Raw genomic sequence first — 17,234 nt, forward strand, 5'->3', positions numbered from 1 at the left:
CAGTAAATGCTCTACATTCTGACCTGAGAACTAGCCCTGTGACTACAACCCCATCGAGCACCTTGGGATGGAGATAGTGATCCAGGCCTTCTTGTCCAACATCAGTGCCTGACCTCATAAAAGCTCTACAGAATAAATGGGCACGAATTTCGACAGATACGCTCCAAAATCATGTGGACAGCCTTCCAAGAAGTGTGAAAGCTGTTATATTACATATATGTGGATATAATGTCATTGCCAAATAATTTTTGTCCATATGAGTGAGATTTGACAGCGGTACGGTGGTGTAGTGGTTAGCACTGTCGCCTTGCCCCTCCAGGGTCCGGGTTTGATTCCCGGCCAGGCTCTCTGTGTGTATGTTCTCCCTTTGCTTGGTGGGTTTCCCCCGGGTACTCCAGTTTCCTCCCACAGTCCAAAGATATGTAGGTTAGGCTAATTGGCGTTCACAAATGAGTGTGTATGTGCCATGCTATGGACTGCACCCTGTCCAGGGTGTACCCTCGCTCGTGTCCTAAGTCTCCTGGGATAGGCTCCAGGTCCCTGAATACAGGCTAAAGTGGTATAGGAGATAAGTGAGTGATTTGACATCTCCCTCTAGTGGTAGGACAAATCACTGCACTTTTATCTACTGTAAGTACAGTAAAATCAAATATAATCAGAGAAAATCAAGCCTTTACTTGAAAAGTTATAAAAGGGTCTACAGTACAACTCCAGAATAAACGTTTATTAGGATGTTTTTGTGCAACAAAATAAACTTTCAGGATGTGTCCTTACCCATGATGCCATGCACGTTCAGTAAAATCAACCACCGCCCACCACTGCATGACAAGCACAGCGAAGCATCACACAGGTGGGAGTGTGTGTCATATAAATACTCCTGCACAGGTAACACACACCTGACAAGCGCTCGTCCAGCCCTTGCGTTCTCCAGAGCTCCACACACACACACACCCACACAGATACACACATTCCGCAGACGTGTTCTTACAGTATCATTCCCTTCATTAGCAGCATCCATGAGCATGTCGCGCGCACCGAGATCCTCGTCTTTAGGGCGGGAAGCGCGTTTGGGTCGCTCGTGCAGTCCGGTCCGCTTCGCAACTGGAGGCGCGATGCATCCCGGAGAGGAGAAGGAGACGATGCGCGGGCTGAACGAGCGTCTGGCGGATTACCTGCGGCAGGTGAGACTGCTGGAGGAAGCGAACAGCAAACTGGAGGCGCAGATTAAAGAGGTTCTAGCGCAGAGACGCGCAGCCGGACAGAGGGACTGGAGCGGCTATGAGAAGACTCTGTCCGACCTGAGAGACCAGGTGAGGGGGACACGTCCTGATCTTACCTTATCACAAAAAAAAAAAGGACAAGGAAAAAACGTTTCTTCTTTTATTTGACTCCCATTAAATCATTTCCAAAACTTTTATTTTCTTTATTTATGTTGGCTGTACAATATATAATAATATTTTCTATAATACATTTCAACATAGATGTATGGGTTTTTTTTTTTACAACTTTCAAAAAACATTTGTAATCAAACTTCAAGTAAAAAAAAAAAAAAAAAACCTTAAGGTATTAAAGTATCCCTGTGACTAGGGCGGCCCCTTCACCTACTGCACCTTTAATATGTCCCTTTTACCTAGAAGCGTTCATGAATGTTATTTCATGTCATACCATATCTCTAAAAACTAATAATGACTTATAGACTTTAAAAAAGTACAATATATCCATGTTTACAAAAAAAAAAAAAATGTTTGGCTGTCTACTTCTTTTTTTCCTTTAATTAATTCCCTAATGCACATAATAATCATCTAAAAAAATGTTATGTACAATTTATATAATAAATTTGTCGATGGATATTTTTTACATCTTTACAAAAACATTTGTTATACTGTACCTGTAAACAAGCTTTAAAATACAAAAAAAGTTTTAATAAAATTTGACACCCTGGTACTAAAGTATATCTGTCACTAGGGCGGCCCCTTCACCTACTGCACCTTTAATATGTCTCTTTTACCTAGAAACATTCATGAATGTCATTCCATGTCATACTAGACATAACTCTAAAAACTCTAAAAAGTATGATTTATACATCTTAAAAAGGTACACTACAACCATGCTTTCGATATGTTTTAAAAGTAAAAAATGTGTACCCTTGTCACTTGTGTGCTGCCCTCAAGGGTACGCCTTTCCTACTTTTTTTATGTTCATTTTTTACCTAAAATTAAGCATGTACTGTAAAGTGCAAGTTTTATGTAAAAATATAATTATGGTCCAGTTATGCAACATGAATCATTTTAATCTACTTAACTGTAGCGTTACAGCATAATAAATATACCACTAAATGCTGGAGGGCCACACCCTATTAACAAGGAACGGTACCTTTAGTTACCTTTTCATTTTGTGGGAGTGAACAGTGATAATAACAATTTCCCAAAATGCTTCACACACACCATTTGGTTTAATCCATTTTCCACATTTTCTAATTTCAGGCAAAATGCTTTTAATCAGTATATCTCAATGAACAGACAAACACTGCCCTACACAGTGAGGTTAAACTCCTGCATTCTACTAAAAGCTATTAAAAACTTCTAAAAAGTTTAATTTTGCTAAAGTCATGACCTCAGTCCTTTAATATGTATTTTTAACCTGTGCACATTTTGTATCTCTAGATTGAGCTGAAATTATTGACATTACATAAATACTGTAAACTGCAGTTAAAAATTTTTTAAATTACACTACGTGCAGGGTGCATATTGCAGGTTTAGCCTCAGGGGCAGGATTCAAGGAAAAGTGCTGTTTACTTTCCTTTTTAAATAAGCTCGAAAGATTCACACCCTAAAACAACAAACTTTTTGTGGCTGATTAGAATTGATGTAATTTATTTGTATATTTATAGAGAATGTAAAATGTTTTACATTAGGCTACATGAACGTATCCCACTGAACATAGGCCTGTTTGTCACAGTCTTTTAACTCTATTAATCTTTAGGACCTGTGTCCAAACCTTACATTACTTAGTCTTGTAACTGCATTCCAGTTCTATTAGTATCTCTGTAGTTACTCAGTAATTTGTAGTAGTTACAAATTTGGAGTTAGTCTCTGCTTTAGGATCAGTTGCTGAAAACTTGTTGAGAGTTTAATTAAAGGGCTTGTCGGTATGGTAACTGCAAGGTTTTGTAATATTATGTGAACGTTCCCATGCTCATAAAACAACCCCCTCATTGTGCTTCCTTATGCATGTGTGTAGATTTTAACATTGCTGGATTGTTTGTTAGTAAACAGATCAACGATCCTAACGGTTATACATTACAAGGTCACGTGACCACAAGAATCTAGCCAAAACGAAAGTAAAGTCAGATAGCATCATAACACAAACAGTTTACTTTGGCTTTATTATTATTATAACGACAGTATGTGAGGATAACTTTTAACATGTTGTCTTCAGATTGCAATGTTAAAATGAACACTAATAATGTTAAATAGTATTGTACAGCATCAAACTGCTACAAATATGTCCGTGTGAATGAATGTAAACAATGTAGTCATTCGTTCCTGCCTTCTGACTAGCTGGATTTGCATCTCGCTAGAAGCTAGTCCAGAGTCGCTTTGGAGCTGTTAGTATTTCAGCATTTGTAAGACTTTAACCATAGCATTCAGCAGAACCACTCAATAGTAGTTTTATACACATTGAAACCTCTTAAAAAGGTTACCTACAAACAGCAAAACTTTTTTTTATATTTTAAATAATAAAGCAAGGGAGACGGACTGGTGTGTCCGGCCACACCCAAACAAAAACCTCATGCAAATAGGGTAAGGAGACATGGGACAGTGTTTTCCATAATGGTTTAAATATGGGAACGAGTCTCACCGAATACTATTCTGAAAGAAGCATACTGATGTTAACGCTACCTCTATTTATTTATTTATTTATTTATTTAGACTTTCAACTTTTAACTTATAAGCTCTAAATGCAAAAAAGCAAGAGCATATACTGTAGATTTTCATTTTTAAGCCCTAAATGTATGTAATGTCAGTGTTATACCTGTAAGATTTAAGTAAGGTACAGTCCAAGTTGAAAATCCATTGAACTTTCATTGCATGCCCTAGCATTAGATATGATGTACAGTATACAGCATAAGATGTTTCATTATTCCAATTGCTAATTAGGATATTCCAAAAGCCTTGAAAGCATCACTGAGATTTACATCTCTTTTACAGAACTGTTTCGCCTGCGTTACAGTACACAGTATATAGCAGTACTGTACCTTGACACCAGTATGCAGATCAGAAAACAGGATTTAGGTTAGCCTGAAATACTCAGACAGTTCACAGCAGACACAGTTTACAACTGGCATGTTGACTTTATTGGAGATGGCAGCCTAGGGTGGGGCAGAATACAGATCCACAATGACTTAATCAGATAATTATATAAAAGGCACACACCTAGGCAAATTGTTTGCTTCCTAGCAAGTGACAAAAAGTCAGAGTTAACGGACTGCATCTAATTAAATATGCTAAAGTTATGAATTCAATGTTATTAGCTAACAGGAGCCAAAAACCAACTGAACAAATCTAACGTTATACCTTGGTTAGCTAGTTTAGTGTCTCTGTTAATTTATGTTGTAAATTTATGTTGCATGTAGCACCTTGGTCCTGGAGGAACGTTGTTTCGTTTCACTGTGTACTAACTGTATATGGTTGTAATGACAATAAAGCCTACTTGAACTTGAACTTGGACTTGAACATCACGTGCAAAACAGTAAAAACTCCCTTTATATCCTTATATAATCCTCTGCTACACTAATGCACTTATCCCAGGGTTTCACTAGTGCTTGGCTAGCATGAAGTATACCCCCGAACGCAGAATCGAATTGCCTGGCCTGCCAGGAATTCCTTTACGGGCCCAAACATGTGGAAACGGCCCGAAGAGAGGTCAGGACTATACGGGGGATGTGATGATATCTCCCTGCCGAGTTCCTTTAATGTGCAAACGATGTTGGTTAAGGATTGGGTGTAGAGTTCCCACAGACAGATGTGTCTCTTCTGCAAGTTATGAACAAGTTATCAGTCAATTTTTTCAAGGATCAGGATTGAGATCCACTTATTGAAGGATTACAGGAATGACTGCTGTGGGCGAAAATGCAGCTTTCTTTGAAACGATTGCACCATTCAACTGTTTGTTCAAAGAGTCTTATCACCGTACCGTGCTTGAAGTTTTCTGTAAATGTCAATCGGTTTTACACTTTTATTTCACAAGAAATTTCCACCCAAATCCCGGTTCGGCTTGAACACCCCTTGTACTGTATACTGAACATCCTTGACATAATTACATCCTGTTATCACTTATGTCATAGCAGCTGCTCACTCTCAAACCTTTTTTTTTTTTAACTGAATTGGAAGGCTTGATATATTTATAACAAGATTTATCATGAGTTTAACTTCCTGGCAAGTCCAGATAAGTTTTAAATGACACACTGTAGAGGTCATATGTTTGTAATGTTATGATATAGCATGCATATTTTTATTTCTCTCTCCAGGTTAAAGAAATGATGATGGATAATGCTCGGCTCATGCTACAGATCGATAACACCAGACTGGCTGCTGATGACTATAAAGTCAAGTAAGACTCCAAATTTTCACACCTTAGATTATTAATAAAGCACTTTGGTTCAACTCAAGGAAAGTAAAGGTACGTATATGACATAGCATGGCGTTAGAGTACTTTTTGTCTCTGCTATAGACTGTTTATTTAAGTGAGGTGAAGTTTAATCAGTGATTAAAAGGAAAAAAAAAACTTAACCCAAGTACTATGTTTCAGCTACACGTCTGAGTCACGTCTGAGCGTAATATCTGTTTGTGCGCTTGTCCACTCTGGTACCTGCACAAAGCTTGTCAGCTCAGACATAAATGAATCCCTCCTGTACTAAAAGTGGATTGTAAATTGTGTACTTGAGCAGACAGAGTGATTTAAGCAAAGCCAGCACTCAGTATACGTCTGGAAGAGCACGTAATTATCTACCTGCCTACGATGTTGTGCAAACACAGCGCTATGTGCACATGGATTACTGATGAAGTGAAGCATGAACGTATATGTGTTCATGGGCGTGCGTGTGCTTGCATGCATGTACAGTATGTGTATGTGTTTATATGTGTGTTCATGGGATCGACAGGCTTGAGGCAGAGATCACTATTCACAAGGCAGTCGACCAGGACATCACAAGCCTCCGGAAGATGATCGATGACACGCACATGAGCCGCATGCAGCTGGAGAGCGAGGTGGAGTCTCTGACCGAGGAGCTGATATACCTGAAGAAGAGTCACGAAGAGGTACGTTATATCATAACTAATAACATAATTATTTATAACCTTATAAAGAGGCAATAGTTTACACAATAAACTGTAAAGTACCCTATGTAAATAAACCACTTTGCATAATGATACTCATTAAAAGCCCAGTAAATAAAAACAACACAATAACTTTATCCACTAAATGCCAAGTTCTACCCTGGTCCCATCAGACTATAACACATGGTTTGGCTAAATTTAGCGAGACTTGGACATTTTTGTGTGAAAGAGCTTCAATCTAGCTACCCACCCCCCACCTCCGCACAGACCAACAGATTGTCACATGCAGGAAGTGCTTGACCAGTATTTGTCACGTCGTCCTGCAGCTCCTTCAACATTGCTGTAGGTCTCTCGGCAGCCTCCTCGAGAAGTTTTCCTCTTGTCCTTTCGGAAAGGCGTCCTGTTCTTGATAATAGTACTGTAGTGTCACATTTTCTTCACTTTTCTCAATCATAACAGTAAAATGCAAAACATTAAGCCTAGGGTTCTCCTTGTGCCACTGAGGCAACTCCAGCCCCTCTGGACTCCATAAGCCCTCTGAAGGTGTGCTGTGGTGTCTGGAACTGGGATGCGGAGTGAGGCCTCTGTGGATCAGAACTGTTTGTCTTATGCATTTCATGGGATTGGGATCTGGAAAATTTGGAGACCAGGTCAACAACCTTGAAGTCTTTGCCAGCTAAGCGCCATATACAGCAAGCTATGATGCACTGAGAGTTTTGATAACTTTCTTACGTTCAGCCCACCGATCTTTAACTCAGAGCCTTAACACACTGAGCCACCACTGCTCCCTGCCTTCCTATCATAGCCAGCATTAAAAAAAAATTTCATAGTTTATGCTACATTGGCGTTTCAGTGGGATCAGACCAGATGGACTAGCCTTTGGTCCCTATGGGCATAAATGAGCCTGGAAAGCCAGGGGTAGCTCAGTGGTTAAGGCATTGGACTACGGTTCGGAAGATCCCAGGTTCAAACCCCACAACCACCAAGTTGCCACTGTTGGGCCCTTGAGCAAGGCCCTTAACCCTCAACTGCTCAGATGTGTAATGAGATAAAAAAAATAAAAATAAAGTCGCTCTGGATAAGAGCGTCTACCAAATGCCCAAATGTAAATGTGCCCATGATCCTGTCACCAGTTTAATGGTATACGATCTGGCATAATCATGGAACTGATTTTGCTGACGTACGTAAGTTACCGATGTTGACTTAGTAAAAATAGTAAAAATACAAAATCCATCCATTCCACTTATCCTTTGGTAGATCCACAGGAAGCTTGGAGGATATCCAAGCAAACTCCAATCACAAGGCGTGGCAGACTCAAGACGTGCCAATCCAACACAGGGCACAAGCATACTGTACATACACACACCCTCTCCCCAATCATACGCTATGGACGATTTGGAAACATTACTTAGCCTGTAACGTAAAGGCATGCAAATTTCACATGCATAGACTGGAGGTGTGAGCTGACCGTTCTAACCACTTAGCCACCATGCCTTTAACCAATAAGGGGTTGAAAATTTCCCAGGAAGGCTACTGTTAATAGCTTTATATGACCACATTGGCTGTTGTAAACAGTCATCAACCCTCATTTTAAGCTTTTCTAAAACTAACAATCTATTACAATGTGTATACATGTATTTGTCCTGTGTAAGGACATGGCTTGACATTTGTAAAAAAATTTTAAATAACTTGTCTCGGAATGCCTCATGTGGCTTCTTATGATGTTTATGCATACAGTATATCATTACAACCTATTTATATTCTTCTTTAGGATGTGGCCAATGTGAAAGACCAGATCAGAGACTCCAGCGTGGAAGTGCATACAGAGCCAGCAAAGAGCAACGACCTCATGGAGACCATCGACAAAATACGCGATCAGTATGAAAAAGCGGCACTAAAAAGCCGTGAAGAGGCCGAGGCCTGGTTCCAAGGCAAGGTTAGAGAACTTTTTATATAACCTTACTTTTTAAATGTATAAACCTGAACTTTTTGGAATGATTGTATGAACACAGTCGATGACCTTCCTTTTATTTATAGTCATTCTAACTGCGGTAAGTGATACGAATCCAAATATACACAAGTCTGACCCTGCATCAAGAGCAGTCAACCAGAGAGAACATCCCAAAGAATGCGTAGTTCATATAAAATAGCAGGTTGTATCTGAACGCAGATACATAGTGAACGCACCACTTGATCATGTTGTTATATTCCAGCGTAAAATCCGATTACAATCACTAAGGGTGAATCACTCAGGTTTTTCTTAAGAAGATGTTTTTTAACTTTCAAGGCTTTATAATAGCTGCTAAGATTTCTATTCCAGAGCGGAAGACTTTCCAGTTTCTCTGTAACACAATAGTTTGTTTTCTTCTTTTCTGTTAAAGGGATAGTTCCGTTTTTTTTTTTCAAGTCAGTCTTAAACCAAAATTAAAGTGAACATAAGAACAATAAAAAAGGTCTTAAGTTCTTGCAAGTTTTCCTGCTCTGCACCATGAGGTTTGTCACACAGCACATGAGTACACAATGTAAGTAATCGAGATCAAATTGCACAACCGTCGTTCCTGCGAAAATGCATTCCAAAGGTAAGACTCATATGAAGCTTCTGTAATCCCACCTCATATAATTTAGGAATATGAATTATTATTACAGTAAAGTAAATCAAGTTGGTATCTTTCAAAGTTGTGGTATGTTTAGTGCAAATTTTACTCTTTTTTAAAAGAATAAACAAAAATTTGTACTTTATTTGTCATGCTTTTTTTTTACATTAATCAATCAATATAAAAATATTGATTTTCATTTAAAATGTAAAAATGAATGATTGACTCATTCCGCTTGAATACAACTTCATTATAGGTTGCTTTTGCATGTACATGAATTTAACGTTTTTTTTTAAAGGGGATGTTTGTATATTTAACACCACACAGTGCTCCATAATGTGGAAAACAATTACAGTTAAAACAGGGACAAAGCTTTATATTTCCCAATGAATGACTATATACCCTCTACATGGAGTATACAAAACCCTCCAGATTCAGTGCGTGATTACATTGTGAGAACCGTGTTCTTTTTCTCGAGCTATGTTTTTCACTGCTTCTGTATTTTTGGCAGTTTGAAAACATTTCGGCAGAGGTGAGCATGAACACTGACGCTCTCCAGCAGGGACAGAGCGAGCTGAACGACCTGCGGAGACAGAAGCAAGGGATGGAGATCGAAGTTCAGTCCATGCATAGCATGGTATGACGATCACGCACAGACATGAACACACACTGCATGGCATGAAGGAAGTATAATTTCTGTATAGCCAGGCCAGTGAATGAGGCGTGGCGTGTGTACAATCTATCTGAGAAGACATTTCAAACACTTCAAAGCTTAAACTTGATCAAAACGGATTGTTGAACAATACTTGATCACATTGTATCAGATGAAACACATATATGTCTTTCATCCATCAGATATAAACCATGTTTTAAGATAGAGTGGTAAAAGTGGTTTTAACATAGTTCTTTTTATGTTTGTACTGGCTGTCCCTTGTTCTCTTTTTAAATGATTTTTTTTTTTAGGTAATTATTTTTTTTATTGCTGCTCTGCATCCAGCCGGATCCTGCCCGTGGAAAATTGTATTTGTTTATTCAGCTCTTTATTAGTGGTCATATTATCATGTTACTGATTAAACACAGAGGACTTGTGCGACCTGAACAACAGGTTTATGACCTGGGAGACTAAAACCACCATGAGAGAGAGAGTGAGAGCGATACTTTTAACATCAAGAACTGTTGATTGTATTTTTAATTAAAATAGATTTAATACACATCAAAATGCTTTTCCGTGAACGATGGTTTATGTAATCCTTGTTTTTGTACTTTGTTCTTAAGGTTCCTTCAAATTAGTTTTATAATTGATGATTATTGCTATTTCTTTTTTTTTTTTTTTGGTCAATTACCTAAAATATTTTAAAATAAAAAGGAAAATAATAAAAATAAAATAAAGCTTAAATAGATGTAAAACAGCTTTTGATTTTATATGACATAAAAAAAAACATACAATTTATTTTTAAAAAAATTGAAGAAAAAGAAAGAAGGTTACAGCATGTCCACTCAGCAGATAACACTGTTTTTGGTAACTGTGCATTCACCCATAAAGGATCCCTATTACTTATGCTCAGATCTCACTTCCTTGTTCAGTTTAACTACAGACCCGTAAATAAAAGAAAACCTGATTGTGGGTGTGTACAATAATAATAAAAAAAAATCTGTTAATGATTGGAGAAAAAAAATCAATTGAGCAATCTGTCTCGTTTGTAAGAAATTTTCATAGGTGCCAAAACTTTACACTGCGTTGGGCCAAAGACGTGCAAATCCATTATCTGCATAAATGCACAAGGTGTGTCTGCTTTCTGCACCATCTGTTCTGATGGCTAATGATGTTGACATGAGCGCATCCCATTATTGCTGCAGATCTGCCAGCTTCACATTCATGCTGTAATTCTCCCACAAATGGCAGTTATAAAGAGGCAGGTATAAAGGGATCCGATGTGTGCCAAGAAAACATTCCCTACACAATTACATCACCAGAAGCAAGCTCGTTTATTGACACAAGGTGGGTTTGGTGCATGGTGTCATGCTGCCGATGCCAAATTCTGACCTCAAGCGTCTGTAATCAGAAGCAGAAAATGTCCCATTCTTAATCGTCCGCTTCCAGTGACACTGTTTCTACTGTAGGCTCAGATTCCTGTTGTTGTGTGACGGAAGTGGAACTCAATGCTGTCTTCTGCTGATGTATGTTGTTGTCCTCTGGGTTTTTTCCATTTTGAGATGCTTTTCTGCTCAGCTCAATTGTGAAAAGTGGTTAATTGAGGTGTCTTTGCCTTTCTGTCCATTGTCCTCCCACCACTCTCATCAGCCACTGACCAACTTTGAATATAGATATAATTACAATGAAATGAAATTAAATCAACTGAAGCGAGAACAGGAATCTGTAGAGGTGAAGATCAAGATCACATGCAGTTCAGATTCTTGGCTGACGGGACGGGAACCCAATGTGGTCCTTTTAGCATTAGCGATGTCTTCACGTGTTCACTGCAGGCTTATTTGAGTTACTATCTGCTTGTATCTTGGTCTGATCATTCTCCTCTGATCTCTCTCCAGCCTTCAGACTCTCCACATGCCGTGTTGATGTGTATAGTGTACACACCCTGCTTGTGGAGAGTCTAAAGATTGGCATAAATGCTGTTTTGTGTAAACTCTTGATATGAATGTGAATGTGAAGAGATCACCTTTGAGCTATAGGCTTAATCTTTAATGCCGGAACAGTTATGTATTGACACTGATGGATAACCAGATACGTCTCTTTACAGAATCACTCTCTGGAAGACACACTGAATGACATATTGGGTCAGTACTCCCAAAAAGTAAACGGTTACAACAAGGTTATCCAGCAGCTGGAGGCGGAGCTTGCAGAAGTCCGTGCCCAGGTGAAGGGGCAGGGGGCGGAGTATCAGGCTCTTCTTAACATCAAGAGCAAACTAGAGGAAGAGATCGCCACCTATCACAGTCTTCTGGAAGGCACATGGATGCCCTTGACTGATGTCACCGATCCTGGGTTCCACGGAAACAGTGGTTTTAAAGGCATGGGAGAACGAGACGATGTCAACATCAAAAATATCGGCCAATCAGAAGATGTTAATATTGGAGGCAACGGTTTGGGTGGAGATGATGACAGGTAAATATACTGTATACTGTAATATATACTGTATCTATGACAGTTTCAGTAATTCTCAAAGTTGCCATGGCTAAACCATAATGGTAAACCATGCTGAACACATCTCACATTAGAGGGAATTGACACGCAAATCATCTTAGAGTGGTGTTAGAATGGCTGGACGAGAAATGAAGGAAAATAAACTAACGCATAGTTAAGGAAGACTCTTAATCACATTTATTCCCAAGAAAGGTAACAAAAACAAAAACAGACATTTCATGTCACTACCAATTTCAGCCCATGGGAATGTACAAATGTGACAAATAAAACTTCACCCCGGGCCCCAAATAGATCAGAGCAACAATTTAATAGGCAAATGTCTGGTTGACTAGGTTTTTTGTTATCAATTGAATTAATATTATTACTAACTGTCCTTGCTAAGCATGGCATTGGTGCCTCAGTGATAGGTTTTCTCACTTGCTATACATATCGATTCCCACCAAATCTCAGCAACTGGATTCAGTGCCGGTCCTGAGCCTGGATAAAATGGGAGGGTCGCGTCAGGAAGGGCATCCGGCGTAAAACCTGTGCCAAGTTGTCGTGTAGATCGGATGGTCCGCTTTGGCGACGCCTCAACGGGAGCAGCTGGAAGACTAACAACGTTGACTGTAGTTGCTAAGCAGTATACAGTAATGTGCACAAGTCTTATGAGCATGCAAATACATGTAACTGCTTTAGAGCAAAGCTGTTTAAAAAAAAAAAGTTACAAAATTCTAAAAAGCAGTAAACAGTAATTTGTGGAAAAAAAAGTCAGTATTTGGCGGGACATCCGTATGCTTAAAACATAGTCTCGGATATAATTTGTGCAGTTTTATAAGGAAATTAGCAGTTTAGTTTTACTGAACATCCTGCAGAACCAGACAGTCCTTCTGAGGACTTATTTTTGGTCTAAAAAGTGATCTTTTACAAAGTGTGCATAAGACTTTTGCACTGTACTGTAAATTTTTTCTTCTTACTTTAGTCATATTCAATTAAGCCAGTCTACTATGAAATGTACAGATCCAAACCAGGAAGGCCTCCTTCAGGACGTGAAACCGACTGACCTCAACTGCTGCCTACACACCATCAGGGGGCAGCGTATAAGACTCGGTGGAAAGCGCTATCCTTTGCCTTCTGCTTGTGTGAGCTTAGAGATGCCCAAGATTTGCTAGTGTAGGTATAATGATGCAATAATACCATTCTGCCACGCCTCTCCTGCTGAGCGCATAACCAATCTGCCCCATACACTCCCAGTTACTGATGTCCGTAGTATGAAACAAGGTTCTAGCTCACGATCTCCAGATGATAGGGCGAATTTATTTCTGTTGTGCTACATAAGAGCACTAAGGTATATTATTTTTGATATTATGTGATCAGGTTGTTTGGGTTCTTCATTTCAAGCATCAGGTTTACGTTTCTCCAGCCCAGAAATGACCTCACCTGTCAAGTATAAAGGTGTCTCACCCTTTTTCTTTGAAAGGTAACTAAAGTTGGAGAACTTCTCAGGTTTCTTACTGCTTTCACAACAATTGTGAGTCATTCAGATTATAAACATGGAGGAGCGGGGAAACGTTAAAAAACTTCCAGCAATGCATTCAGCATAGTCCTGGTATTTAAATATTAGCCTGACTGTTGTGGCTTTTGATCTAGCATGTTGCATGTTACTTTTAAAGCCAAACAGTTTCAATTATTTACATTTAGAACTTAGGAAATAATGTTAATACAAGATAAAGCTATTTTCGATTAATTTCAGTGCATCAAGGCTGGATGTTGTTACCGGTTAGATTTTGTTCTTGATAAGTAAAAAAATAATACTTTCTTAAATTAATAATAATTTTTTGCTATAATTTGTTAGATGTGTTACATTAACTTATCATAATGGCTTTTGGCAACGTTGATAACTGATACCTCACTCACTTATAGTCTATACCGCTTTATCCTGTATACAGGGTCACAGGGCCAGGAGCCTCTCCCTGGTGACTTAGGGCACGAGGTGGGTTACAGGTTGCTGATCCATCACAGCGCACACACATACAGTATACGCACGCTCATTCACACACTATGAGAAAGTTAGGAACGCCAATTAGCCTAATTTGCATGTCTTTGGACTGTTGGAGATAACTGGAGAACCCGGAGGAAACCCACCAAGCACGGGGAGAACATGCAAACTCCATGCACACAGGCATGGGGTGGGAATCGAACTCGGAACCTGGAGGTGTGAGGTGACAGTGCTAACCACAACACCACCGAACGGATACCTGTTAATTAAAAATGAATAGCGGAACCATAACTTATAGGGGAAATATTCAAGAGAAGCAGAAAGTTGAATTGAGAGTTCACTAACACGAACAAACCTGTCCCCTTCATACAGACTGTCCTTACACTGTCTCTGGGACACCCCACAGTAGCAATAGTAGTTAAAAATGTCCATAATCATTATAATATTGTGTGCAGATTATTGTGCAACAAGCTCATAACTTCTTAACTGTCTTCTGCCCGTCTAAGCTCATTTTTCTCTCTCCTTCTCTCTCGTAGTGTGGAGTTTTCATTAGAGCAAGCTCTGAGTGCTGGTAAGTGCCGTGTCATTCCGATTACTTGTATATTCTTCTTAAATCTCTTCTGACATCCTGGCCCTCTGCCCGTCACTCGTCCACAATAAACGCCTAATTAAACTCCAGTGGTTTAACCACCTACTGAAAATCCATGATTACTGCTTTCTCCTGCTGTCGAAACCTACACATCAACTTATTCATTCCTGTCACTTCAGCTGTGATTATTGATGATGCAAGTGTGTTTCTTCCCTGAAGCATAAAGCATGAGGGATCGTAACACAATAGCGGGGTTGATAAAGGTGACGCTTTTAGAACAGGTCAGTTTATGTTACCAAACTAACAAACAGATTCACCAACACCACTCGCACATTACAGGAACTCGGCTGAGAGTTATTGCCACATCCCCCATACAGTCCTGACCTCGCTCCAAGCCATTTCCACATGTTTGGGTCGTTTAAGGAATTCCTGGGAGGCCAGGGTTTCAGACCTGAAGCTGGCAGTCTGATCATGGCTTCGGCATACCGAGAATTTTTTTTCTACCTTGATGGTATCCAAGCGCTAGTTAAACGCTGAGATGAGTGCATTAGTGTAGCACCAGGTTGTATAGAGAAATAACAGGAGTTTTTACGGTCATAACGTTTTTGTTTTTTTTTCTCCCTGCGCAATTAAAAGTCCCGGTTTGACTTCAACGCCGCTTGTATATTTATACCACAGCCCAACTAAATACTCAGATCTGATCTGATCTGGAGACGATTTTCTATATCAGCAATTCTGTCTGACATGTCTACAGGTTTATATTAACACTTATTCTAATATGTTCCCATTTCTATAGTAATAATTTTCACGAATATATGTTTTAAAAGAACTGACTGGTGGTCTGAATTTTTAGTGCTTTTTCACGGTAACAGTGTCAGTCTCAACACCATCTTTTCACACTGCTTTTATACAAGTGCTGTCTGTCCTCTTTTGCATACATGAACACACACATATGCCTACGATTGGCTAGAATATGCACCTTCTCCTTTCATTTTTTTTTTTTTACCTTTAACAGCATATATCTCATTAAAGGTATTAACTTAATTGAGTATGGACAATAGATTAATCTACTGTTTTTTTCAATATGTTAAGGTTTAATTGGCAAAAGACTAAATTTCAGACAAAAATTAAGTCATCTTACTCTTTTTTTTAGATTAGACAAAACAAAAATTGAAAAATCAAAAACTTTTAATGATCTCTGTACCACTCAATCTCCTGTAGAGCCCAAATACCTGATTCCTGAGCCGATGGCTGATAACGGGATTGTGGAAGAAGAGCAAATCGCACAGAAAGACTTTGAGCTGAACGCTGCCAACACTGCTATGAACAAGCAATACGATCAAAACAAAGGCAGATATGGAAAGGAAGAAGACCCGGTCATCCTAGGTGAAATCCAGGAGGAAACTGAGAGACCTGGAGAAGACATTTTGGTAGAGAAGAAAATTTCAGTGAACCTTGTAGAGGAGGGTGAGGTGGAGAGGGTGGAAGCAGTGAGACTTCATCACACTCAGGTGGAGAAGGTGGAGGAGGCAATGAGCCCTCAGGAGGACGCTGACATGGAGAAGGTGGAGTTGTCAGTGAGTTCTGTGGTGGCTGCTCAAGTGGAGGAAGCAGTGAGCCTTCACGACAATGCTCATGTCGAGAAGGTCGAAGAGGCAGCAAGCCCCCAGGAAAACACTGACGTGGAAAAGGTGGAATCGTCAGTGAGTCCTGTGGTGGCTGCTCAAGTGGAGGAAGCGGTGAGCCTTCACGACAACGCTCATGTGGAAAAGGTAGAAGAGGCAGCGAACCCTCAAAAGGACACTGACTTGGAGAAGGTGGTGGTGGCAGTGAGCCCTGTGGTGGCTGCTCAGGTAGAGAAAGCAGTAAGCCTTCAGGAGGACACTCAGATGGAGAAAATAGAAGGAGCAGTAAACAACACTGAGGTGGAGAAGGGAGTGAATCCTGTGGTGGACGCTAAGGTGGAGGAATCAGTGAGGCCTGCGGAGGACTCTCCGGTAGAGGAGACAGTGATCCTTCAGGAGGACACACAGCCCAAGCAGGAGGTGGTCAAATCTACTGTGGAAAACATTAATGCAGACAAAGATGAGAAGAAACAGGAAGAGGAGGAGCCTGAGAACCCTGAGGCGGAGGCTTTACAGAATGTGGAAGAGTGATGTTTCCACTGCAGTGTTGCCCAACATGCTCAGTGGTCAATGTTTTAAATTACTGCCTTAATCTCATGCTTTCTATGCTTTTCTCTCACTCTGAAGTGTGCATGTCTGCCTGTTGTCTGTGTTAAACAATAAAAAAGTGACCCCTGATGCCTAAAACTTGGTGTGTATTCTGGGTCTTCTGGGTGTTATATAGATTTGTAATTAATGAGACAAGTTCATTATTGGAATAAAAGCTGATTTAAGACAATTTTCGAATAAATTTAATAAAAGCTAAGCAGAAACACACTAACATTGGCCCTTTTACTGACTGGGATCTTCTGGATAGTAACTCCAACTCCTTCTTAAAAATAAATTAATTGTTCGTTAAATAAATGTACATGAACTTATTAAATAATGCTAATTAGTGCGAAGTGCAAAGT

General features: G+C 39.6%; 1 protein-coding gene across 1 annotated transcript; it reads left to right on the top strand.

Annotated features, from left to right (window-relative positions):
- The first annotated feature begins 917 nt into the window (after positions 1 to 917).
- LOC128524724 (keratin, type 1 cytoskeletal 11-like) lies at positions 918 to 17,100 on the top strand. The gene is made up of 8 exons (XM_053497458.1): positions 918 to 1,310; positions 5,531 to 5,613; positions 6,164 to 6,320; positions 8,110 to 8,274; positions 9,444 to 9,569; positions 11,689 to 12,053; positions 14,607 to 14,641; positions 15,881 to 17,100. The coding sequence occupies exons 1-8, from the start codon at positions 1,017 to 1,019 to the stop codon at positions 16,813 to 16,815; spliced, it is 2,160 nt and encodes a 719-aa protein (XP_053353433.1). The 5' UTR covers positions 918 to 1,016; the 3' UTR covers positions 16,816 to 17,100.
- The last annotated feature ends 134 nt before the right edge of the window (positions 17,101 to 17,234 follow it).

This window comes from Clarias gariepinus, chromosome 5 (assembly GCF_024256425.1).
Source record: "Clarias gariepinus isolate MV-2021 ecotype Netherlands chromosome 5, CGAR_prim_01v2, whole genome shotgun sequence".
Classification (NCBI taxonomy): Eukaryota; Metazoa; Chordata; class Actinopteri; order Siluriformes; family Clariidae; genus Clarias; species Clarias gariepinus.